Genomic DNA, 27,500 nt, shown 5'->3' on the forward strand with positions numbered 1-27,500 from the left:
CAATGTTTTCTTTAATCACTAATTCTCTTGGAGTGCCACGTGTTCAATTAAAAAAAGCTGAGTGAAACTAATTGCTGTAAAACTATCTATTGAAAATATTAAATGTTTAATGCCGTGGTAAATAATTGAGTTGGCCTTCTACATCCAGCCAACATCGTTTGGGGCTTCTCGTGTTCAGCAAATAGAGACACCACTTTTGTGGTTGTGCATTTTGGCACTTGGAGCTCTTTATTGATTTCTGCTCTGTCAGTACAAGAGTGTGCAAGCCAAACCTTTTAATGGCGCCTATAAAAAATGCCGGACTCACCAGCTCCTGGAAAAAGAGTAGTAACTCTACCTCACTACAGTCTTCACGCTCTCCGTCTTCCCATCTGTTTTCCTGCGTTTCATGCTGTAATTATTTCCGAGCGATCGGCAGATGACGAGTGAAAACGTGAGGCGGTTAATGATCAGCCGGAGTGAAAGGTGAAGGCTTTTGTGGAGGGAGCAGCACTGAGACGAGTACAAACATGACTCTTTTATCATGTATTAATGAGTCCGTGTTTAAAGAGGACCTATTATGCCATTTAACTAAGTATTGAATTTGTTTTTAGGCTCTACTAGAATAGTTTTTCATGCTTGAATGTTCAAAAAACACCTTATTTTCCTCATATTCTCCATTGTTGCGGCTCCTCTCTTCCCAGTCTGTAAGTAACGCTCTGTTTGAAAAGCACAATGTGCTCTGATTGGTCGACTAGACCAGTTTGTTGTGTTTGGTCAAGCATCCAACCATCCATTTATCTATCCATCATTCTATCATCCATCCATCCCAAGTGTGCCGCACAAGTCCTGAAAAGTGAAGCCAAAACGTTTCGATCGCCGCCAGGTGGTTGGTCCCAGTATAGAGACAGAGTGTATTTAGGCCACGCCCACCAAGGGGGGGAAAACAATCCATCGCTCTCCATTGACTTTGCATTGCGTGAGGCTGCATCCTTGTCATTTCGGACTTATAACAAAAAACAGAACAATGTCTAAAAGCTGATATGTGACAAAGTGTACAGCAAACGAGCTAAAAAACACAGAAATACGTTTTTATAAGCTGTCGACCCAAAAAACGAGAGTTTGAGGAGACAAAAGTGGATAAAGGCAGTAAAACGTGACGCTTCAGCAGGAAGAATGGGTCAATTTTGGGATCCTGACACTCAGTATGCCTCAGTATGCCTATGTGTGCAGTAAATATGTTGTCACTGTTAAGTCAAATATCCAAATGTCAGTTTTATATATGATATTTCCTGTCGCTGATTACGTTCCCCTCTAGTGTGTGCACTTCTCAGTGTAATATAATGTGTCTCAATGGCCTGTATCCACTTTTTTGTCCTTAAACGCTAGTTTTTTGGCTCAATAGCTTATAAAAACGTCTGGGTTTTTGGTTGTGGGTTTTGCTTCGCTTGTTTGCTGTACACTTTGTCACATAGCAGCTTTTAGACATTGTTCTGTTTTTTGTTATAAGTCCGAAACGACAAGGAGGCCGCTTCACGCAATGCAAAGTCAATGGAGAGCATTAGATTGTTTTCACCCCCGGTGGGCGTGGTCTTCAGATAATGACGCGTGTCGCTCTGTCTCTATAGCTCATAAACTCCGCCCCTCCATGTATTATAATGTGACGAGAGAAAAACTTAACAGTCAAATTACACTTCAAAAATACATTTTGTCCAAACGATAGTTTCTGTCACTGTAGGCCATTTTTATCACGCTGATGTTAGTTAAAGTGTTCGTTTAAGTTATTTGATGCTATAAAAACGGGGGTGGGACATCATGATTAACGCCTGTGATTGACTAGCCTGACATCGTCATATTCAATTCTAGTCAGAATTTGAGTCTGATGCTGCTCCGTTGGGCTGTGATTATGGGGCGTGTTTCAACCGAACCAGGAAAGACCTCAACTGGATAGACCTACAACCAATCAGAGCGACCGAGCGACGCATAACGTTAGTTGTCAAATGTCAACAGAACTCAACTGCACACATTGTTTCCAAGTCCGCGGGTTGAAGCGACCCCAATTATGTGATATACAGACCCAGGAATGCGAATTTTAGCAGGCAGCCCTGCCAAAATAACACATATTTTACCCCCCAAATGCCTTTTTTTCCCGGAGAACCCCCCTGGAAAGCTATTGGGCTTGTTTTTGGCTAGTTTTGAATAGCAATTGGGCGGGTTTTGTTGTAAAAACTTGGCAACCCTGTCTGCACGCACGCTGGAATAAGTAACGTTAGAAGAAAAAGATGAGTGTAAACGATCTTTGCCGGTGTTGTAAAAAAAGAATTTAAGGATACACAGAGTACTTACCAACACAATCATCATTTCTGAGAGAAATAGTAAAGGTGAACGCATATACGAACAAGTTCTCCGTTTAGGATTAGAACAAATTCAACCCAAGCGCCTTTGATGACGTGGATGATTACGTTATTGTTTATCATCTGTCCATCATCGTATAAAGCTCGCCCTGATAATTTCATTGGTCCGAACAGTTTCTGTTCGGGCATAATTACTTCTCTACCGATCAAGTCCAGACCGAACTGCCCGAGCTCAAATGTTGTGGGCGGGGCTAAGTTTGGCTGGCATCCAGATTAGTGATTGACAGCTTCTCTGAGCGAAGTTGTCACTGAGGATGGATTTTTTCCGGGATTTACGGCAGGAGATTGTAGCTATAACTTTAATTTCTAGATAATGAGTTGTTCTGAAGCTAACAAATACTGCGGGAATGTGGGCGGGGTCTTGATATCGCTGCTCTACCTCCTGTTCTCTACTCCGCAGACTCCGGTTACAAGGTCACTACTGCACAGCGCAAGATGTCAGCGCCATATTAAGACGTTGGCGGCTTCACTTTTCTCCAATAGAAGATAGTGAAGGGGCGTCGTCCATCCTTTTTACAGTCTGTGATCCATCAATAAACGTTTCGAGTGCCGAGTGTGTTTGGGAAATGTCCCGCCCCTTACCATAACCGGCAGTTTCAACACACTACCAACTAACTCAACCAAGCTCTTCCCTTTTATTCTGCGTATGAATTATTTAAATGAGGCGTGTTGGATCCCGAAAGAAAACTCAAGACTACAATGGAGGCGTTTCAGGGAGTTCAGAAACAGTGGCACTGACAGAGAGAAGAACTCCCGCTGGAGGGACTCGAACAGCAACATTACACACTAAAGCGAGATGAACATGTAAAAAAGCATAATAGGAGCCCTTTAATTATCACCCGCAGCATAACAGGAAATCATCACAAAGTCAAAGCCAGGCCTAATTAGCATGATTGTATTATAAAACTCTTATTCAAGTGGATTGCTGTAAGGGCTGTTGTTTTGTATTTCATTGACCTTTTCTGACCCCACCTTCTTTGTTTTCCAGCATTACGTCCTACCAAACGTTGCCCAGGAATATGCCGAGCCACCGGGCGCAGATTGTGCCGCGCTATCCCGAGGGCTACCGCACGCTCCCGCGCAACATGCTGCGGCCGGACAGCATCTGCAGCGTCGCAGGGTCGATGTATGACCGGGCGCTGCAGCCCACCACAGCAGAGAAGCGCCGCTCCATTCGGGACGACACCATGTGGCAGCTGTACGAGTGGCAGCAGAGGCAGGCTCACAGCCGGATTGGATACGGGACGCTGCCCAGCCCCAAAACCATGGGGCAGATCGCAGAGTCCATCCCCACGTCCCCATCCCACGGATCACTGGCGGGTTACCACACCTTCTCCCCCAATCGGCCCCTAAACCCAGATTCCCGCTCTGAAGTTTCCTCTCCGGTGTTTCGTGGGGACTTGACCATTGAACGTCGCCACCGACCGCACCTCGCTAAGGTAAAGAGTTTTATATTGGGTTCCCACAGTAGCGAAAGCCTAATGCTGCGTTCACACCAAACGCGAATAGAGCGTCTGGCGCGAGTGATTTCAATGTTAAGTCAATGGAAAGGCGAGTTGACGCGCGTCTGGAGGTCCCACGGCGGAAGGCGTTTTTCGCGCGGCGCGAAGGACACGAATTGAGCGCGATACGCACGTTACACGCGAATGGTGCTTTTGTGCATTCACGCGTTTGAAGCAAATTTGCTCCTGACGCCCGAGTTAAAAAATGTGAACTTTGCCGTCAATCCGCGCCGCGTTAACCAATCAGGAGCCTGCTCGCTGCGGTCATGTGGTAAAGTGACGTGATGAGAAACCCAGCATAATTTAAAAATACTACTATTGTGTCATAAAATGTAGTTTTAAGATTTTTTTCCGGTGAGAATGTAGTTGTTTAAAGCTCAAATCGGTGGTTTATTTATAAAGAGAGCGCCTATTTAAAAAAATTATCTTGTGTTTTTGGAGTTGTGAGATCCAGACGATCACCGGGCGCTCACCGCTCATAACCCCGGCGAGAGCAGCCTTTCCTCTGCCAGTCCTTCTGACGTCTGCCGCTGGCTCTGATGTCCTGTAGTTCGTCTTGTGTGGATCTAATGGGCGATCTTTGCTCTCATGGATCTATAATTTGTCTGCCAAATCGTTTCGACTGAGGGCAAAGAGAAGTTTCATAACTTTATTTTTTAAGGATATTTAAATATACATGTAGTGAAGATAATGTAGGAGTTGCCTGGACCACATTTGTGTGGCTATTAATGTTTAATATATATTTTTAATGAAAATGAAAAGAGGCAGAGTGCTGTTTTATGACATATTTCTCCTGGAGCGCCATGAACGCGCGTCTATTTTGCTTTAAACGCTCGATTTCTACGCGCGTCCAATTCGCCGCAGACGCGCGAATGCATTCAAAATGTTCACACGTCAAACTAGACGCGGTAGACGCGATTTTGATGCTCTATTCGCGTTTGGTGTGAACGCAGCATAAGAAAATGTTCAACCATTAACCCCCGGTTTCACAGACGAGGCTTAAAATGTTAGTTAATTATCCCATGATTTACTCACCCTTAAGCCATCCGAGGTGTATATGACTTTCTTCTTTTAGCCAAACACAATCAGAGTTATATTTAAAAAAATATCCTGGCTCTTCCACACTTTATAATGGGAGTGAATGGTACCTTTTACAGCCCACAAAAGTGCATCCATCCATCCTAAAAGTAATCCATACAACTCCAGGGGGTTAATAAAGGACTTCTGAAATGAAGCCATGCATTTTTGTATGAAAATTATCCATATTTATAACTTTATAAACTATAATCAACGACTTCCGGTAATGGCCATACGCAAGTCTAGTGACCTCTGACTCGACACACACACTCCGAACTCCGAGGATCTCCCGGTTCATGGCTCATTTTGAGTCAGACTTGTGAAACGAGTTAACTGGAGACTCGCTCTGAACGGATCATTTGAATCAGTGAGTTGTTTACTTGAGAACAGTCCAATTCACAAATGAATCGTTCGGTGCGATTTGCGAACCGATTTAACAGGTTAATTGAAAAGAATCAGCTCGTTCATGAATCGGACACTGCTATTGCGTCTTGGAGCACCTAACGATTTTTTCAGTTCAAAATAATGAGTGATGATATGTTACATTTTTTTCAGTAAATATCCAAAAACCACAAGGCCAGTGTTATATTTTGTTCAGATGAGTACTTACAATATCCCAAATGTTTCCAACTATTTGTAAATCGTGAGAAAATTGCTATTTTAACCAAGGAACCGGGACGTGTGAGGGAGTCGCCTGTCGATGGCGTCATATCTGCGTTCCCCTTCCGGTTTTATTTTGCAGAAACTCTTTACTTTTAACAAGTGTCATAGCAGCCGCTGAGCGAACGCTCAGAGTAACATCATAACATCATTATCAACACACTCAGATGTGTCTAATATGATAAACAGAGCTACGTTACCTCATACTCATGACCGGAAAAGCAGCGACATAATAAAAGTCCTGCTGCTCGCGAGGCATGTGTTGCGCTCATCTTATTAACAATCACTCCAGCGGTTCCTCAGCTCCACAACACTCGCTCCTGATTCTGCTTCACTACAGTAACGTTAATAATCACATCCATCAACATGATTTCTGCCCGAGTCCTATCCCGATTCTTTCCCACCGACTGTGAGGTGAAGACCACATGTCCCAAGATTCTGCGCTCAAACTTGGCGTCATCAAACTACGCCTTTGTTTTGAACAGGCGACCTCTAGAGGACGGAAGAGTTACATAGTGCACCTTTAAGAATATATATATATATATTTGTGCTGTTAATTGAAAACATTTACAAATCAGTCAAATTTTTCTGTAATTGATCACGATTATTCGCACCTAAAATTAAAGTTTATAATATATTTAACATCTTATATAATTTTATTAATTTTTTATATATATATGTTTTTATATTGTAGTAATTTCACAGTTAATCTAAAGTAATAATATAAAGTTATTAAACACTTCGATCTTCACTGCATACCGTAAGTTATAATTTAAGAATAGATGAATCCTTATTAAAGCAACAAAAGTTATTCAGTCAAGAGCAGTGTGAGAGTGATTTTCTCTTTGTCTTTTGTTCTTTGATTAACTTTAATGACAGACAGCGGCAGGTTTATTAGGCTGTTGTCACTTTAAGACCTGAAGCACATGACATGTCCCTCATTTAAGACTTTATTTAACTCATTAAAGTGAGCTTTTTGCCATCATTTTGTGTTTTTTTTTTGTCACACAGACAGGAGATTCATAGACAGCGTGCCAGTACAGATTTGAGTTATTTTTTTTGCATCTTTAATTATAAATTGAATAATCTAATAATCATGAACAACTAAAATAGTCATGGAAGTGTATTGGTTGTGGGAACCCTGCATTTATACCTCCGAAATGTCTTTCTTGATTGTGTAATGAGACAATTGTCGTTGAGCTGAGAGTGTGATTATCCCGCTCACATTAAATTACTGAGTCTTTAAGTTTCTTTTAATGCTGAGGGTTTAATGCACTCTTCACCAGAACGGCTCGATCCAATTGTCATGGTTGCTGTGCTTTGCTCTTTCTCTATCAGTATTCCTACCCTGCCGAACGCAGGCCTGTTCCTCCCGCACAGAGCATCACCGCACAGTCTCTGCAAGGCAAAACGGTACGCTTTCCCTCTCCTCCACCCACCTCTTCCTCTGTGCACAGAAAATGTGTGTAACTCACAGATCCAGAATTTTGCTTTCCTGTCAAAATCTTTTGCATTTTTCAGTTGCAAGCCACTGAGGATTCGTTGAGGCTTCTCTGTCTTTGGCTTGCAAATTAGGACGGAATATTTTACATGCGTAGGTTGAAGCTGCTTCTTTTAAGTCAACATGAGATCAAAATGTGTTTACTTTCTTAATACATACTCCTGGTCTTACAGTGCACGATTCGTCAGTGCACGTCATTCCAAAGGTAAAAAAATCTCTCATCAAAATATGAAAATATGCCACGTTATGGAAGTAAAACAGGTTGCAAATGCGTTTCATGTGGAGTTAAACGGATATTCAAATATGTTATACAAGTACACTCAAGCACACTCATCTGTTGTTTCAATGCAGAAGAGTTGGTTATTCATGGTTGAATTAAATGCCTCTGACACAGAGAGGAGCGCGTGTGTGTGTGTGTGTGTGTGTGTGTGTGTGTGTGTGTGTGTGTGTGTGTGTGTGTGTGTGTGTGTGTGTGTGTGTGTGTGTGTGTGTGTGTGTGTTGTGACAGCATAATACCATAAGCTCTTCTTAAAACTATAATTATTATTCTCTTACTTGACGTTTCAAGTTTTGGCAGCCTAAAGCCGCCTTTTTTCCTGTTAAGCCTGTGCTTCTTATTTATTCATTTCACTAACACAAAATACAATTGGCAGAAATGGTCTGTGATATGATTTCAGGGAGAGCATTTTAATGAAAAAGCCTGCGGTCACTTGATGAAATATTAATAGAGCTCCTCCATATGTGTTTTACTCATCATCGCTGGGTAGCTGCTGTTAAAATGTCTTTTGCTACAGTCCATGAAATAAAATTTAGTACCTTAAACATTTTGATTTCGGGTAAAGGCCTCTTCATCTCCCTTTTTTTTATGATCTCTGTTTTAGCATGATATTACTCCTTTAATTTGATTTATTATAACCCAAGATGAAATGACAAACATAAGATATCCCAGATCCAGTTATTTTCTTAAAGCAACGCTTAATTGGAGGTCAGAACAAATTTCTGGGATTTTCCTTTCTTAACCTCTTAAGATCTGGGACCATTTTTGGGGGATTTTTTAAAGTGTATATCTCAGGCCCTGTGTGCTCTAGCACCCTGCAGACAGTTTGGGCTGTTTCCACTAGATGGCAGCAAATACTGGGAAAAAATATTTTTTCTGTCTGTATCATGTTGTATGCTAGATTTATTCAAATGGCTCAGAAGGGAGGAATATTATCTTTTTTTTTAATATAATATCCGCCTACCCAAATCTAAAGTCTCCACACACCCATATACAGTGGTATAAATGCAATATCCCAGTGTCAGACACAAATTTTTCCAGTGTTTGCTGACGTATGACATGTACACTTTCAAAAAAAAATTTTTTTTTTATTATAGCGCAGACAGCATATACTATAATATTGATCACTTTCAGCAGTGTTTTATGTAATTTCAGGGTTTTCTGTAAAATGCCACTGGGATATTGCATTTATACCACTATATGGGGAGACTTTAGATTTGGTTAGGCGGAAATTACATAAAAAAGGTAATATTCCTCCCTTCAGATCAATTTGAATAAATCTTGCATACGACATGATACAGAAAAAATACTGAAAAATCCAGACATTTCAAATTTAAAGTACATACTTGATGACGCCTGATCAGGGTCCTTGGAGTTTAGGAGGTTAAAAACAAATCTTAAGCTATTCCTTCTGGAAAAAGTTAGCTTTTTAAATGAATGGTTACTAACTTATAAAGTTCATGTAACTTAGATGGACCTGGTAGAGCTGGTTAGTGTTAGTCTATCCTGAACATTTTATACTTTAATGCTACAAAATAGCAAAGCATTGTAGCATATAACATTTTCAGGATAGTGATATTTAATCAACATAATTAAACCACTTTATCAGGTCCAGCTAAGTTGCATAAACCAGTTTAATAACCATTTAAATTAAATTACATTATTATTATTTTAGTTCATTTTGTTCTTGATTTTCCTTTCTTAAAAGCACATTTAAACTCAATCCAGCTATTCCTGCTGGAAAAAAATCTGATTGTACTTGGTTTCTAGCTAGAGAGCCTGGTTACTCATGCTTACTAACTTATTTTATGCAACTTATCTGGACCTGGTAGAGCTGGTTAATCATGTTGAGTAAACATTACAGGTTTATGTCAGGCTATCCTGAAAATGTTGTTTCCATGCTTCTATTTTCTATTTCAAATTTATATTTATTTATTCATTTATTTACAGATTTTCTCCTCCCTGGACCAGTGTTATTTTAGTATGGTTTATATACTAAGGCTGTGTTCAGACTGCCAGCAAAAATACGATTTTTTCATATCCAGATTGTATCCAGATGGGTTTTTTAAAGTCTGGACAGCAAACAAACATGAAATCTGATTTTTTGGTGGTTCGACATGCGATTCCAATCAGACCTGGACAGATCTGGGCTGTTCAAATTAGATTTGAAGCTGTCCTTTACATCACTCTTAACACGACACACACCTATAACATCAAAACCGATGACGGAAATGCAGGAAATTTTCATACAATATTCAAACGTGTCCAAAGATTAGTCCGTGAATCCCGTACGGAACATCACAATCAGGGCTTGACATTAACTTTTTTGCTCACTTGCCGCTGTGGCTAGTGGTTTTCCAAAGTTACTAGCCACTCTGTATTTTCACTGGCGACAATTTTAACATCGACACCATGGGGAAATATAATCATATAATCTCATAATTTGGCAGCAGGAATATTAGGCTGCTGTCACTTTAAGACCTGACGCACGGATCCATTACACTGTTACACATGCGCTTTCCTTCTCAACTGTTTACATTCACTTAAAACAGAACTGACTGTTTACGTGAATACTTGCTAAGGCCGACATTTTGGCATTATTTTGTGTGTATTTGACTGTTTAAGTGCAATAAGCAGCGAAAAATAGCTACATGTACTACTATGAGGCGGTTTATGTGCATGCACTTTGGATGCGAGCACAAAATCTGCAGGAATGGGTCAAATAATGTGCAATACGCGTAATCCCATGGCGAAATTCAAGTCCTGTAACAGCAACAACATTCATCCGGAGCAGATAGTTAATGAGAGAGAGAAAGAGGAGCTGGTATTGTGTGTCTAATATGTAATACAACACTACATTGCACTTAGTTTATTATTTCAGATGCCTTTTTAAAAGAATCCAATTGATAAATGTATACATTATGTAGGCATTTCAACCCTCCCAAAGTGGCTAGTAGGAGTGACTGCGTTACACACCACTGCTGAAATACACACGCATTTGTCTCCTCCATCACTGAGTGTTTCTTGTGTGACAGAGTTGGACAAAGCATTATTTGGAGAGCTCCATTCGTCTCGCATCTGTGTTGAAAGCATCGCCACACACAAAGCAACCCATGCAGATGGTTATGTCTGGACACACAAATCTGATTTGATCAATTGACCTATCGGTAAGCCCCGCCCCCCTTAGTTACTGTTGCTAACTCGGACAAACAAACAGAGTTGCTATATCTTACAATGACAGCTGTCAGTGTGAAAACCTTATCCCAAGATGTTTTTGGACACAGATTGTAGCATATATCCCGTCCAAATGATGGCCAAACTTTACTGATGGTTTATCAAGTTTATTATGTCCTTTTTCACTCCAAAAAATCACCGTAAGAGCTGAACAAACAAAGCATAAGAAGTGCGCATTAACGTCTCATTCACAAACTATCTCTCACCGTTGCATTAACATTAACATACACAGCAAATTACACAAAAACACTCAAACAACTAACAGTAAACAAACATATACACAGAGCTTATGCCTTTTCGCGGGTGCAGTTAATAACTGGTAAACTTTGTATCTGCAAAACAACTCTGATAAACTGTGAGCGAGCTCTTCCTTTCACTACCCGTAGACTATAACACCCATCAAAATAGAAGTCCTCCTTAGTAGGACAGATAATGTAGACCTTAAACATATCTAAAATTAAATTAATTCACATATAACCAGTTTAATATGGAGAGGCACTGAAAAGTAGATTTTCGTGTTACATGACGTGAGAACAGTTAGTTATTTCGGTTTGTATGTTAGCCGGGACTTTAATCGTAACTTAACGAGAGTTTGACAAACAGAAAATCCTCTCAGGATCCCTGGAATCAGTGTTACAGTGCCTCAGGCACGACATTTGAGCATTTTGTAGCATAAACACCATCACACCGATGAGAGCTTCGGATTTTCCAATGTTTCTCTATGGCGCTGAAACCTAAAGATGTCCGAGTTCCGGTCCAACTGATACTCAACTGCTATTGGCTCATCTGCGTTCGAGGGGAGGGGCTTACCGATAGTTAAGATCTGATTTGAGAAAAAAATGCAGTCTGAACACAGCCTAATACTGTATTTGTTCATATTTAGAATTGGCTTCTATTGAAAATAATTGTGTTGTGCTTACTAAGCTAAGCTGGTTTAAGCGAGTTAGCTAGACCTGGTTGTTGAATTAGATATCACAGGTTTATGTCAGTCTGCGTTCAAAGAATGCAACGCCCTCTGTATCAAAACACGGCCCAAACCCCGGTCCCCCAGCCCACTAACCGCTGCTCCTGTCGCCCGCTGCAGCCAGAGGAACTGACCCTGCTGCTCATCAAACTGCGGCGGCAGCAGGCGGAGCTCAACAGCCTCCGTGAGCACACGCTCACACAGCTAATGCAGCTAAACCTCGATGCCGCCAACCCAAAGGTCAGCCTCGGTGGATCTAGCCTGTGCATCCCAGAGTCAGGGGCTTGTTAGTGTACCCTGCCAAACCCCGGCCACCCCACAACCTCGCCCTTTTCATCTCCTAGTTTGGTGGTTTTCCCATTGCTTCCGCATGCTGTTGTGGATTGGTTGGTGTTGATAATTTACAATGCAAGATTTAGTGCTTTACAAAGGTTTCATTTGTTAGCATTAGGTAGCTACATTAGTTAGCATGAACTAACGATGAGCTATACTTCAGCTCTACAGTACTAACTCTTTCTCCGCCATTGTAATGAAATGGATCCATGTTTTTCACTGTAACATACGATATAATCTCCAGATCCAAAAACAAACGAAGCAGCAGCAAAAACAAGCGATAAATGCATTGCTGACGGACATTTGAAGTTACGCAAACATCAAACATTAAACAGCATATGAATCAAAACTAGATAATATTACTATCTGATCTGGATATAGTCAAACTTTACTCCACTTGTGTCCTGATTTCTTAGAGGGTTTATCGGCGGGTCAGTGAATTTTCAGATCTTTCCATCTAATGGACGAAATAATGGACACAATTTATATTTTTATTTAGTAGTATTAGTTATTATAATTATGTAAAATAAAAATGTAATGTAAAATGAAATTATGATTTTTTTTAATACATATTTTTTGTATTTTACAGTGAAATATTAAAGGTAATATTTTTTATTTAGATTTTTAGTAATTGTCTGTATTTAGTTTAATGTAAACATGTAAAATAAAATTGTTTTTTAATTTTGTTAAACTGTTTGTATTTTACAGTGAAATACTACAACAGTATTATTTCTTATTGTGTTGTTATTTAGTATTGTTGTATGTTTTTATTTAATAATAATTATTATTATTATTATGTAACATTAAAAATGTGATGTAAAATAAATTTAGAGTAGATTACTTTTTTGAATTTCACAGCGAAATATTAAAGGTAATATAACTTTTTTGATATTTAGTAATTTAGTTTGTTTGTCTATAGTGTCAGTAGTAATAATATTATTATTATGTAAATTAAAATGTAGTGAAAAAATGTAATGTAAAATTATTATATGATTTTTTATTTTGTAAAACGTTGTATTTTACAGTGAAATACTACAAAAGTATTAGATCTTATTTTGTTGTTATTTAGTATTGTGTTTTTATTTAATAATAATAATTATTATTATTATTATTAATTATCATTATTATTATTATTATGTAAAATAAAATGTTTTTTTAAATATTTTTTTTTGTATTTTACTGTGAAATATTAAAGGTAATATTTCTTTTTTTATTTTTAGTAATTTAGTTTGTCTGTATTTAAGCGGCAGTAGTAGTAAAAAATTATCATATTTATTATAATTATGTCAATTAAAATGTAATGTAAAATGTAACGTAAAATATTATTGTTTTTTATTTAGTAAAACTTTTTTTTTTACAGTGAAATACTACAACAGTGTATCTTATTTTGTTATTTAGTATTTTTGTTTTTGTTTAATAATAAAATTATTATATAAGGTGGTATTAAAAGCGTCTTAAAAAGTCTTAAATTGAGCTTGTTTGTGTCTGTAGACACCTTGTATTTTTGTTTTTATTTAATAATAATAATAATAATTAATATTATTATTCAGCCATATTAATATATATATCACAATTCTGGACAAATTTTGCATCCTTTGTCATATACATTGCATTTTTAACATCCCCAAAAAAAGTTAAATAGTCGAAATAATTCTTTTTAGAAACGTTTGAACACACATAAATCTTAATTGAAGACTGGCGGACAAGACAAAACACATTATTTCTTTAAGACAGGCTAGTCATTAAGACACTAGTTACAAGTTTAGAGAGTTCATGTTAGCTAGTGCACTAACTCATGTTAACAAATGAGACCTTATCGTAAAGTGTTATTATGTGGAGAAACGTCCCTTCCTTTCCACTAACATTTGCCAACCCTTCAGTCCTGTAGGTTTTGATCATGTTTCGTTGCGACCGCTGCATGTATCTGACGCAGGAACATGATCAGCAGCAGTTGTGTGTGTGTGTGTGTTTGCTATCCTCTGGTGGAGCCCTCATGTCTGATGTGCTCTCCGGCTTGCTTCATTTAGCTGATAGAAGTGCATGATGAGCTTCAGGAGAAAGCGGAGCTCGCCGGTGTTGACTTTTCCAGCAGTGAATGGCTTTTGATTTCTTTTGCACCGTCTCTGTTGCACTTCCCCTGCTCTGAAGCACAAAGTTTCTCGTTTTCTCACTGCTCTCCTCTCATCTTCTGTCTCTTGCCGTCTCTAGAGTGAAATCCTTTCCCATCACCTACAGAGGAATCTCATGTACTTGGACAGCCAGGTGAGGGCCTTTCCTGTTTCTCACTTCCTGTTTCTCTCACTTATTGTCTCATTTCTCTGGCTACTGTACTTTTATTACAGCGCAGATCAAACACAAGCGTTCTGTCTGTTCTCCAGTCGGGACACCCTGTGCATCTGCTGCAGTTCTTTATTCTGCGTCTGTTGAATGCAGATGGTGTGCCTTAAAATAGTTATTTCATTCTTTTTAACAGTAGTTTAAAAACAGACCATGGTTCATTTGTATTGTTTCGTTTGTGCTTTCTCAATGGAAGCCTATTGTGTGTGTGTGTGTATGGTATTGTTCATATAACCGTGACCTTTCTGTTTTTAAAGCCCTTGGTTCAGGAAGTGCATTTAATATTCTTTTCTTTACAGGCATTAGCAAGTCTTGGGATTTGGGAATGAAGTACTCGTACAATAAAACATTATGATTGGTGTAGTTGAATAATTATTCTGTTTTCAGTCAAAAGTTTGGAAACATAAAAATTTTGCTCACTAAGCCTGCATTTATTTGATTTCAAAATACAGGAAAAAAAACTGTAATATTGTGAAATATTTTAATACAAATAAAATAATTGAATATATTTTAAAATATAATTTATTCCTGTGATCGAAGCTGAATTTTCAGCATCATTACTCCATGATCCTTCAGAAATCATTCTAATATTATGATTTATTATCAAAACAGTTGTGCTGCTTAGTATTTTTCACTTTTTTTAGGATTCATTGATGAATAAAAACTTTAAAGGGGTGATGAATTGAGAAATCAACTTTCCTTTGAGCCATTGATATATTAAAGTTCATCGTGATATAAGAATATCCTGCAAGTTTCGGAGCTGAAAACTTCCTTGTTAGTCAAAGAAAAGCTTTTATTGACACCAGGTCCAGAAAACGAGAGACGTTCCAAACGTATCACCGGCCTATCATCTTAAATAGTGAAATAATATTCCTTTCTTGCGTGCGTTTGTGTTGTGTGTACGTTTCGCGGTTATGTTCACTGATCGGCCGGGCCAAGTAATACAAAAATTACATTCCAATCAATCGCGGGTGGATGAGAGATGAATCCTTGTGTTTGTTTGATAAAGATATTTTGCGAGTCCTGTGTGCGTTTCCACAGACTCTTTCAAAACAATCTCCACATGTACTGAGGGGAGCTGAAGCTCATTAAATATGCAAATCTTATCCAATCCTCGCCGTGGGCGTTTACTTCCAAGTCTTCAGTGCCGAGCGTTTTTCAGAGAGTCTCAAAACCAAGGCAGAAAATAGCCTATTACTTATTCATTATGATGTTTTTGAATGTAAAAACCACGCAAATGTCATAAGTAAACCCTCAGACAACAGTATAAAAAAATTCAAAAATCCAGTTCATGATCCCTTTAAAAAGAACAGCGTTTATTTAAAATAGAAATCTTTTATAATAATATACACTACCATTTTGGGGCCATTTTTCTAGTTCTAGTAAAGATTTATATTGTTAGAAAAGATTTATGTTTTGAATAAATGCTGTTCTTATTCACTTTTTATTTATCAATGAATCCTAAAAAAAAGTGAAATATAAAACATTATGAAAAATATTAAGCAGCACAGCTGTTTTGATAATAAATCATCATATTTGAATGATTTCTGAAGGATCATGCAACACTGAAGACCAGCTGATGAAAATTCAGCTTTGATCACAGAAATAAATTATATTTTAAAGTATATTAAAATAAAAAAACATTATTTTAAATTATAATAATATTTCACAATATTACAGTTTTTTTTCTGTATTTTTAATCAAATAAAAGCAGGCTTGATGAGCATAAGAGACTTTTAATTTTAATGGTTCCAAACTTTTGACCGGTACTGTGTATCATTATTCATATTTTGAATTCGCTTTTATTTTTTTTTGTTTTAGTAATTCAACTTTTATTTTGAATTGCCAATGCAAGACCTCATACTGTGTAAAGTTTAAGTGTTTTGTCTAATATTTATATTTTATTTCAGCTTCATTTCAATTATTTATTCAATTATTTAACGAAAACATAACTGCCCTGGTCCAGACTGTTGAGATATGAACATGTTTCCTGTTGTTTTTATGTATAGATGAGACTACAGTAATATTTAGTCTTAAGCCCTTTCCAGTGAACACTGCATCTCTCATAAAACACATCTTGGTGGACATTTTGATGTTTAAAGTCGAGGAAGGATTCTGCTTTTGTTTTTGAAAAGGTCAACGTTATCTTGAAAGGGTTCTTGTCTTTCATTGACACAACCATGTATTGTCTTTTAACATTGTATTGCATTAGTGAAGTGCACACAGTCATTATTCTGAAACAGTGAACAAGAAAAGAGCATGAGTAAAGCAGACCTGTGATATTTGTAAGGGTCAGAAGCTGTTAAAACACACAGCGTGAGTCTTGCTTTGATAACGGCTGTTACTCCTCCTCCTCACGTACTAGATGAAGGAGAATGAGCCAATAATCTTCATGATTCACACTATGATTGAGAACTCGGCGCCAAGGCCACAACTGTACCAGCAAGTAAGGTCTTGGAACACATGGTTATGCTCCTCCCCTTTCGTGTCATGGGCCCCGCCTCTCTGTCGAAGCTCCACCCCCTCACTGCCCCATCCTGTGTCGGTTTCGTTCCAGCACATCCCATTGGTTTTCGTTGTTGTTGTTGTTGTTGTTGTTTTCTTGTTGAAAGTCAAACTGGTATTGGCATGGCTTGAACGTTTCGTACACGAATCAGCTGCTCGTGCTAATGTCGCGTTCATTAGCAATGGCTTCATCCATCACGCCGGCTTTCATGTACGAGTGCAAGATCAGTGTGGTTCACATACCATTTTGACCTCCAAAGGAAAAGGGCTGCGCAGATAATGTCACGTAAACAGGGTTTTACAAGGTTGAAAGGGCCGTTCACATCAAGGATGATAACTTTGCGGTAGAACACATTATTATTCTTAGTGTGAACAGGCTTAAAGTGGCAAGAAAGCAGGAACTGGACAGGGTAAACCATACATTACTGAACAACTCATGCCATCTTGTTTTACTTTTTGTGCCGGCATTAGCAACCTAATGATGTCAAGCACATTGCTTGCTAATTATTGCCGGTGCTTTGTAAAGTCAGCAATGAAAGGGCTTGACGTTTAAAGTGTGAATTAAAACTTTACTGGCTTTAAATATTCCTTACAGCCATGAGAACTGTAATTTGCAATAGTTTTATTAAAACTGTATTTTTGTTCTCATGACAGTGAGATTATTAAGCTTATTATTTTATTATAGTTTCACTCGTAGCATCATATATGAGCTTTTATGAAATATATAAATAATATACACTCACCTAAAGGATTATTAGGAACACCATACTAATACTGTGTTTGACCCCCTTTCGCCTTCAGAACTGCCTTAATTCTACGTGGCATTGATTCAACAAGGTGCTGAAAGCATTCTTTAGAAATGTTGGCCCATATTGATAGGAGAGCATCTTGCAGTTGATGGAGATTTGTGGGATGCACATCCAGGGCACGAAGCTCCCGTTCCACCACATCCCAAAGATGCTCTATTGGGTTGAGATCTGGTGACTGTGGGGGCCATTTTAGTTCAGTGAACTCATTGTCATGTTCAAGAAACCAATTTGAAATGATTGGAGCTTTGTGACGGTGCATTATCCTGCTGGAAGTAGCCATCAGAGGATGGGGACATGGTGGTCATAAAGGGATGGACATGGTCAGAAACAATGCTCAGGTAGGCCGTGGCATTTAAACGATGCCCAGTTGGCACTAAGGGGCCTAAAGTGTGCCAAGAAAACATCCCCCACACCATTACACCACCACCACCAGCCTGCACAGTGGTAACAAGGCATGATGGATCCATGTTCTCATTCTGTTTACGCCAAATTCTGACTCTACCATCTGAATGTCTCAACAGAAATCGAGACTCATCAGACCAGGCAACATTTTTCCAGTCTCCAACTGTCCAATTTTGGTGAGCTCGTGCAAATTGTAGCCTCTTTTTCCTATTTGTAGTGGAGATGAGTGGTACCCAGTGGGGTCTTCTGCTGTTGTAGCCCATCCGCCTCAAGGTTGTGTGTGTTGTGGCTTCACAAATGCTTTGCTGCATACCTCGGTTGTAACGAGTGGTTATTTCAGTCAAAGTTGCTCTTCTATCAGCTTGAATCAGTCGGCCCATTCTCCTCTGACCTCTAGCATCAACAAGGCATTTTCGCCCACAGGACTGCCGCATACTGGATGTTTTTCCCTTTTCACACCATTCTTTGTAAACCCTAGAAATGGTTGTGCCACGCTCAAAATTGCTTAAATCACCTTTCTTTCCCATTCCGACATTCAGTTTGGAGTTCAGGAGATTGTCTTCACTTGACCCGGACCACACCCCTAAACGCACTGAAGCAACTGCCATGTGATTGGTTGATTAGATAATTGAGAAATTGAACAGGTGTTCCTAATAATCCTTTAGGTGAGTGTATGTATTTAGCCCTGAACACAGCATTGTTTGGTAAGTTCAGTCGTGAAATATGTAATAATAGCCGACCAATCAGGTTGTGAACATATCCTTATGTCTTTAGGTTCGGTCAGAGCTGTTGAAAAACAGAGTTACGACACTCCCATAGACTTCCATAGGAACTGAGGAATGCGGAAGTAAAGCGTGTCATGGAGCGACCAATAGTTCCAGTATTGAACCCCATTCATTTCAGTGTATCTCAAGCACACTTGTTGGCAAATTGATGAAATTACTGCCTATTTTGAGATTTTATGGCATTAGTTGACCTCTCAGGAATATTAATAGAAGTGGTATTTTATGAAGCGTGTTATAGTCCCTCTGAGATCTTTCTGTCGAATGCGTTTCTATGAAGTCAGCCCATTCAAGGCAACGCCTATGAATATTGAATATGAATAACGCCTGGATAAAAAGAGTTGAATTAAATTGGTTGCCCTGTTTTTTTTAAACACTATTTAAAACTTCTTTATATGGTTAAATTCTGTATATGCAAGAATCATTCATTTATATTCACCTGTTGTGTATGCTTATGTGAGTATCATAAAATTACATTCGGACGTTAACAACATGTAAATTATAAAAGAAATAACCACTAACCAGTAGATGGCGGAAGAGGAACACTTATTGGCTCATTAGCCATTTTTTCTCTTTTTTTTAATGAATTTTTATAGATTATCAAATCACTATTATAACATTAAAACAACTATTTTTGTTGCTTTATTTTAGGAGAAGATCAGTTCACGTGCCCTGCCGCCTGCCGCTTCTCATGAGCTGAGCTGCGCCTAAACTAATTCATGTTTTTAGATTTCGTAATAAAATGGACGTAATTTGAAATCTGAGACTTTGTTTCATATCAATAGTAACAAAGCACAAAGATTTAATGGATGGGATGCGCGCTGCAAAAACTGTAACAACTTAAAATCCTCTTATCCATTTTGAATGTCTTGCACTGCTGCTCCTGTTGTTAAAATTGGCACCACATGACTCGCGTGATAATTGGCACCATTCAAAAGCACAGGTGTCAGGAGTTCATGACGATGTATCGTTGTATCGATATTTTGAGCACAGCCCTAGTGCTAACACACCCTTAGCGCTCTCGGTCGGCTTGTTTGGTGCACACCAGCGTTCACACTTACTCAAATGAAGTGCACTAACTGAGCAATCTCACCAGGGTTTGTTTTAAACCAACCAAACATGCCAACCCTGAAAGCAGCCTAAAAGGTGAATTAGGGATCGACCGATATGGATTTTTTAGTGCCGATACCGATTTTTTTTTCATCATTCTTAGCCGATGACCGATACGGGCTGCTGATTTTCTTGAGCCGATATTTGGAGCTGATACTGCTTTTGCTCCCTCAATTTACATCATAAAAATGACACAATGATCATGATGATAACAATTTAAAATTTACAATTTAAAAAAGGAACATTTATTTAACTAAAAAAAAAACTATATTTAACAAATAGTAAAAACAGGTGATGTAGAACAAGAAAAAAAAAGAAAATAAATTCTGAAAATAAATATTTAAGCATAAATAAAATAATTACACTATTGCACACAGTATCATCAAGCAAGCAGCATAATAAAGTGCACACTGACTGTACTATACTTCATTTTAAAACTATTTACAACCTAGTCATTTAATGGTTACACTCTAAAAAAAATGCTGGGTTAAAAATAACCCAAGTTGGGTTGAATATGGACTAACCCAGCAATTGGGTTGTTTTGACCCAGCGGTTGGGTTAAATGTTCACTTAAAACAACCCAATTGCTGGGTTAAAACAACCCAATCACTGGATTAGTCCATTTTCAACCCAACTTGGGCTATTTTTAACCCAGCATTTTTTAGAGTGTAGGTGCACTGAACTTAATCTCTTATAGAGCAACACCAGCGGTAATTCAGGAAAAAATCTCCCAATGCTCCACGTGAGACTTCAGTCTTTCGACCTTTTACCATCGTGTCAATTCTCGATTTTGATTAATATGCGCGAGGGAGGGAGAGCAAGACAGTTTGAAGACGGTGAGAGCTGCCCTGTGGACGCCTGTCTGTAAATAATGCAGGGAAAAAAATATCAGCCGCGTATAAAGCGCAAATATCGGCCCGATATATCGGCCGGCCGATATATCGGTCTAACACTAAGGTGAATTGACAACCTCAAGCCGTCACCGTGGCCATGAGGGTGAGTGAATATTCCTTTATGGGTGAACTATCCCTTTATGTTGAGGATTTTTCTTCGTTCTTCGAATCTCCGACAGCAGCTTCCTCTCACAGTGGTGTGAAATCTCCTTCACAGTCCGAGCTGAGATTCCCCGGCGTCTTCACTCAGCGGAGGTGTCAGGAGTTCCTCTCTGCTGGCCTGTAGTCGAGCGTGTGCGGCCTTTCGGATTTACTCCTCAGCTTTTCCTAGTTGTCATTAGTCACACTAACTCGAGCGCTGACAGACCTGACAGAGGGGGACGGTAATTACCCCGGTGCACGGCTGACCCGCGAGGCCTGCAGGGAACGGCTACTGCGAAACCTCCATCGCCCTCCAAACAGTTTTCCAGCACACAATCCATTTATATTTACCAGAGGACATGCCTCTTGCTGTATTCATTGATGGGGAGTCGACTCCGAAAGAGTCGATTCCTCGACTCTGAATAGCCCCAGACTCTTGGTGTCGACTCTTTTGCTGTGTCCGAAATCGCTCACTTGTTTAATAATTCTCAAATCCCTATAAAGTGCATGGCAGTTGAGTGCACTATAAGTGAAGCGAGGAATTCAGACACTGACATAAAACATTGCATCAGAGAGCTGTCGCTGCAGAAACTTTCACACACATTTATTTTAGGGCTGTCAAAAGATTAATCGCGATTAATCGCATCCAAAATAAAAGTTTGTGTTTACATAATATATGTGTGTGTACTCTGTTAATTATTATTTTTATATAAATACACACACATTCATGTATATATTTAAGAAATATTTGCATGTATATACATTTATATAATCTATAATATATATAAATATAAATGTTTTATATATAAAAATATTTTTTTCTTAAATGTATACATGCTTGTGTGTGTATTTATATATAAATAATAATTAACAGAGTACACACACATATATTATGTAAACACAAACTTTTATTTTGGATGCGATTAATCGCGATTAATCTTTTGACAGCCCTAATTTATTTGAATGCTTACTTTAGAAATAGAAAACAGTCACAGCGACTTTAGTTTGTAATTCTACATAGGCTTCCTCCATGCTAGCTTTAGTTAATTGATAGTGCCTATTAATGCAATAAATATAAATTTGGTTTTCTATGGTTAACCTTGTGTTCATAATCATTAAACTAAATCATAAAAAAACTCACATCAAGAAGAAACACATGAATAAGTGTACATTATTATATTTATATCTTTAACTCACCTTTTAAGACAATGATCATGTGCGCTTAAAGGGTTAGTTCACCCAAAAATGTAAATTCTGTCATTAATTCCTCACCCTCATGTCGTTGGACACCCGTCAGACCTCCGTTCATCTTCAGAACACAAATGAAGATATTTTAGTTGTAATCTGATGGCTCTGAAAGGCCTCCATTGGCACAATGCACGGTTCACTCTCAAGACCCTTAAAAGGCACTAAAGACGCCGTTACAAAGTCCATCTCACTACAGTGGTTCTACAATAACTTTATGAAGCGACGAGAATAGTTTTTGTGCGCAAAAAAAACCTAAATAACGACTTATATAGTGATGACGATTTCAAAACACTGCATCATGAAGCTTCGAAGCGTTATGAATCAGTGAGTCGAATCCGCAGTTTGGATCGCCAAATTGCAGCAGTTTGGCGGTTTGACACGCGATCCGAATCATGATTCGACTCGCTGATTCATAACGCTTCGAAGCTTCATGATGCAGTGTTTTGAAATCGTCATCACTATATAAGTCGTTATTTAGGGTTTTTTTGTCCACAAAAACTATTCTCGTCACTCCATAAAGTTATTGTAGAACCACTGTAGTGAGATGGACTTTGTAACGACGTCTTTAGTACCTTTTAAGGGTCTTGAGAGTGTATTGAGCCAATGGAGGCCTTTCAGAGCCATCAGATTTCAACTAAAATATCTTCATTTGTGTTCTGAAGATGAACGGAGGTCTGACGGGTGTCCAACGACATGAGGGGAAGTAATTAATGACAGAATTTTCATTTTTGGGTGAACTAACCCTTTAACCCATTCACTCGACAACAGCTTTTTTCATGACTTTTTTTTTCGGTGTAAAATTAGGTATCGGCAACAGCTAGGTAGAAACGCTGATAGCCACTCGTCAAGTCATCGCTAAATTGGACTAATTTGGACGATCACGCCAAAAGGAGCAAGGTTTTAATAAGGGGATTTTAAAGCTTTGTGTCGGGGGAGAAATAATTTAAGTGTGTAACATAGAGATGGGCGTATCGATATATCGATACTGATGTGAGCATCGAAAAGAATCGATACTCAAATAAAAATATTGATATTAAGGTGTTTTTTTCTTGGTAATATGTTTATTTAAAGAGATTATTTTATGCATGCAATATGAATAACCTATGTTACTGAACAGTTGTGTAGTATAGGACTATTTCCTGCTCATCTGGAAGCATGCAAATGCTGCAAGGCAGTACCAGTCAATCACAGAGAGAGCGTTCGGTCACTGATGACACTGTATTTAAACAGGTCTACGTTTCCCAAAACTATCTTAAGAAACCACTGATGCTTTTGGAAACGCAGCCCAGAACAATGCTCACCAGAAGACAAAAAACATATGTTTGAGTTATTTCCCAATAAACAAATAGAAAATAGAAATTGTAGCCTACATAGTGCAATTACACTCTTTAAATTTAATGTTAAAAGTTGATATTGATCATGTTCTATTCTGTAACTAATTTGAATAAAAATTGTTAAATTATATTTTTTTACTACAGTGACCATAGTTCAACTAGTATTTGTAAATGTTCATGGTTACCACTACAAGTAAACATATTTTAACCATGTGTACACAAAAATATGATCTAATAAGTTGCAATTAAGGCATATTGAATGTTAAAATACTTTTCAAATATGATGTTAAGTGGGTATCTTTACCCATTTTACTCTTAGTAATTTGTATAATTTAATAATTAAAAAGTTAAGTTTAGAAGTATCGTATCGATATCGTTGATACTGGCCTTGAAAGTATCGGTATCGTATCGAAAACAAAATAAGTGGTATCGCCCATCCCTAGTGTAACAACTGCAATTTTGTCTTACTTCTGACCCTATTTTGATGTAAAGTAAATGGAGTCGAGGAGTCGATTCCATAGACTCTTCCATAGATATATTCGGGGGGGTCCCCATCTCCCGATTGTTGCGCAATACCGATTAATTTTTTTTACAAAACTACAATTTAAAAATATTTATTTAACACTGAACAATTTTAGCATTCCAGCAGACATTATACAAACAAAGCACAATATAACAACAACAAAAAAAGTAAAATAAAAATATTTTTATTTGGCCATCTTATCTTATCTTTGGCCTATTATGTATACAGGTATCATAATCAAATTGTGTTTGTTTGTTCATGAGAGGTTTTGTATAACTCAGCACTGAATAAAAACTCTGGCGGTTTAAATTTCTTTTAAATTGGCGCCCAAACTCTTTGTTTGCGTGTGTGTGTGTGTGTGTGTCCGTGTCCCGTAGCAGATGTTGTGGACGTGTACGACACGAGCGCTGTTAACAGTTTTGTGATTCTTTCACACCAGATGGTGTTGAAACAGCGTTATTTCCGTGATGAGATGATTCATATCTGCATAAACTCATCCGGCTGCAGACAAGTGTGAATGAGTGTATGCAAAAAATGATTTTCCTGCTCAGTATTTTCGTCTCGTTTTCCAGTGCAAATATCTAAACATTCAAGATACAGTTTCTTTTTCTAACCCAATTGGCAGATTTCTTCTTTTAAGCACAAACCCCCGATTCATTTTTAGATATTTGTGCTGGAAAACAAGGCAAAAACACTGAGGAAGCGAATTCTTTTTTGCATACGTCTGTGTTTGTATACGATAGAAAACTTCCATCAGACTTTCCCATTTGCTTCCTCCGAACTGTTTGGATGGAGTTTGCATGTTTAATGGTTGTCAGTCCCAGTGCTTTTGTATACAGTGTGACTGTATATAAAGATCCCTGTTGCCAAACTGACTGCCCATGTTTATATTACACTGGCTGCAATAGTTACAGGATTTACTGAAGTTACTGTAGTTCATATTTCATGTAGTAAAGATATTTTGGCTGTATATTGAGGAGTAAGTTGCATGTAGAGCAGTAGTAATTCAACTACACACAAGCTCATGTCGCTTACTCCATTGCTTCATGTGCAGTCTAGAGCGGTGTATAACACTTTTTAGGATATATCATATAATGCATATAATATCTTACGTAATTTCCTCTCATTTCAGCAGGTGAGTCCTGAAGAATACAGAGAAAACACGTACTTGTACAAACCGGAGGAGCTGGACATTGATGTAAGTTTATCATTATAATGCTCTCTTACTGTATGATTGTACGACAATTATTATTTGTTTGTGCTTGTTACACATTTAAAAATATATGGTACACAGTGTTTTATACACAAGGGCTAGGAGTGAAACTTAAAGGCTTAGTTCACCCAAAAATGAGAATTATCCCATGATTTACTCACCATCAAGTCATCCTAGGTGTGTATGACATTCTTCTTTCAGACGAATACAATCTTGAGTTATATTATAAATGTTCTGGCTAATCCAAGATTTATAATGGCATTGACTTGGGTTGGGTCGTTTTTCGAAGTCCATAAAAGTGCATCTGTCCATCATATAACTGCTCCACACGGCTCCAGGGGGTTAATAAAGGCCTTCTGAAGCGAAGTGTATGAAAAATATCCATATTTTAAACTTTATAAAGTAAAATTTCAAGCTTCCGCTTCACTTCAGAAAGCCTTTATTAACCCCCCGGAGCCATGTGGGGCAGTTATATGATGGGTAGATGCACTTTTATGATGGGTAGATGCACTTTTATGATGGATAGATGCACTTTTATGGTGGATAGATGCACTTTTATGATAGGTAGATGCACTTTTATGATGGATAGATGCACTTTTATGATGGATAGATGCACTTTTATGATGGGTAGATGCACTTTTATGATGGATGGGTGCACTTTTATGATGGATGGGTTCACTTTTATGATGGGTAGATGCACTTTTATGATGGATAGATGCACTTTTATGATGGATAGATGCACTTTTATGATGGGTAGATGCACTTTTATGATGGATAGATGCACTTTTATGATGGATAGATGCACTTTTATGATGGATGGGTGCACTTTTATGATGGATAGATGCACTTTTATGATGGGTATATGCACTTTTATGATGGGTAGATGCACTTTTATGATGGATAGATGCACTTTTATGATGGGTAGATGCACTTTTATGATGGATAGATGCACTTTTATGATGGATGGGTGCACTTTTATGATGGATAGATGCACTTTTATGATGGATAGATGCACTTTTATGGTGGATAGATGCACTTTTATGGTGGATAGATGCACTTTTATGATAGGTAGATGCACTTTTATGATGGATAGATGCACTTTTATGGTGGATAGATGCACTTTTATGATGGATAGATGCACTTTTATGATGGATAGATGCACTTTTATGATGGATAGATGCACTTTTATGATGGGTAGATGCACTTTTATGATGGATAGATGCACTTTTATGATGGATGGGTGCACTTTTATGATGGATAGATGCACTTTTATGATGGATAGATGCACTTTTATGGTGGATAGATGCACTTTTATGGTGGATAGATGCACTTTTATGATAGGTAGATGCACTTTTATGATGGATAGATGCACTTTTATGGTGGATAGATGCACTTTTATGATAGGTAGATGCACTTTTATGATGGATAGATGCACTTTTATGATGGATAGATGCACTTTTATGATGGATGGGTGCACTTTTATGATGGATAGATGCACTTTTATGATGGGTAGATGCACTTTTATGATGGATGGGTGCACTTTTATGATGGATAGATGCACTTTTATGATGGATGGGTTCACTTTTATGATGGATAGATGTACTTTTATGATAGATAGATGCACTTTTATGATGGATAGATGTACTTTTATGATAGATAGATGCACTTTTATGATGGATAGATGTACTTTTATGATAGATAGATGCACTTTTATGATGGATAGATGCACTTTTATGATGGATAGATGCACTTTTATGATGGATAGATGCACTTTTATGATGGATAGATGCACTTTTATGATGGGTAGATGCACTTTTATGATGGATGGGTTCACTTTTATGATGGATAGATGCACTTTTATGATGGGTAGATGCACTTTTATGATGGATGGGTGCACTTTTATGATGGATAGATGCACTTTTATGATGGATGGGTTCACTTTTATGATGGATAGATGTACTTTTATGATAGATAGATGCACTTTTATGATGGATAGATGTACTTTTATGATAGATAGATGCACTTTTATGATGGATAGATGCACTTTTATGATAGATAGATGCACTTTTATGATGGATAGATGCACTTTTATGATGGATAGATGCACTTTTATGATGGATAGATGCACTTTTATGATGGATAGATGCACTTTTATGATGGGTAGATAATCTTAGCATAATTTATAATAATAACTTATTTAAAAAAATAATAAACACCTTTTTGTCACCTCACATGTATTTAAGATAACATAGGGCGCTTTCA

The 27,500-nt window shown here is 37.9% G+C and overlaps 1 protein-coding gene across 29 annotated transcripts in view; it reads left to right on the forward strand.

Annotated features, from left to right (window-relative positions):
• Window positions 1-27,500, forward strand: part of plekha5 (pleckstrin homology domain containing, family A member 5) — a 259,065-nt gene that overhangs the window by 198,707 nt on the left and 32,858 nt on the right. For 8 of the 29 annotated variants that reach the window (XM_079817045.1, XM_079817063.1, XM_079817065.1 and 5 more), the window contains 5 exons: window positions 3,382-3,832; window positions 6,971-7,045; window positions 11,729-11,848; window positions 14,150-14,203; window positions 25,158-25,223. In XM_079817045.1, the coding sequence (XP_079673171.1) occupies window positions 3,382-3,832; window positions 6,971-7,045; window positions 11,729-11,848; window positions 14,150-14,203; window positions 25,158-25,223 (766 nt within the window). Of the gene's footprint in view, window positions 1-3,381; window positions 3,833-6,970; window positions 7,046-7,153; window positions 7,214-11,728; window positions 11,849-14,149; window positions 14,204-16,643; window positions 16,725-25,157; window positions 25,224-27,500 lie in introns of those variants that run through there. The other 21 variants (XM_079817064.1, XM_079817069.1, XM_079817048.1 and 18 more) reach the window with 7 other exon arrangements.

The sequence above is a fragment of the Gobio gobio genome (assembly GCF_949357685.1).
Source record: "Gobio gobio genome assembly, chromosome: 5".
Classification (NCBI taxonomy): Eukaryota; Metazoa; Chordata; class Actinopteri; order Cypriniformes; family Gobionidae; genus Gobio; species Gobio gobio.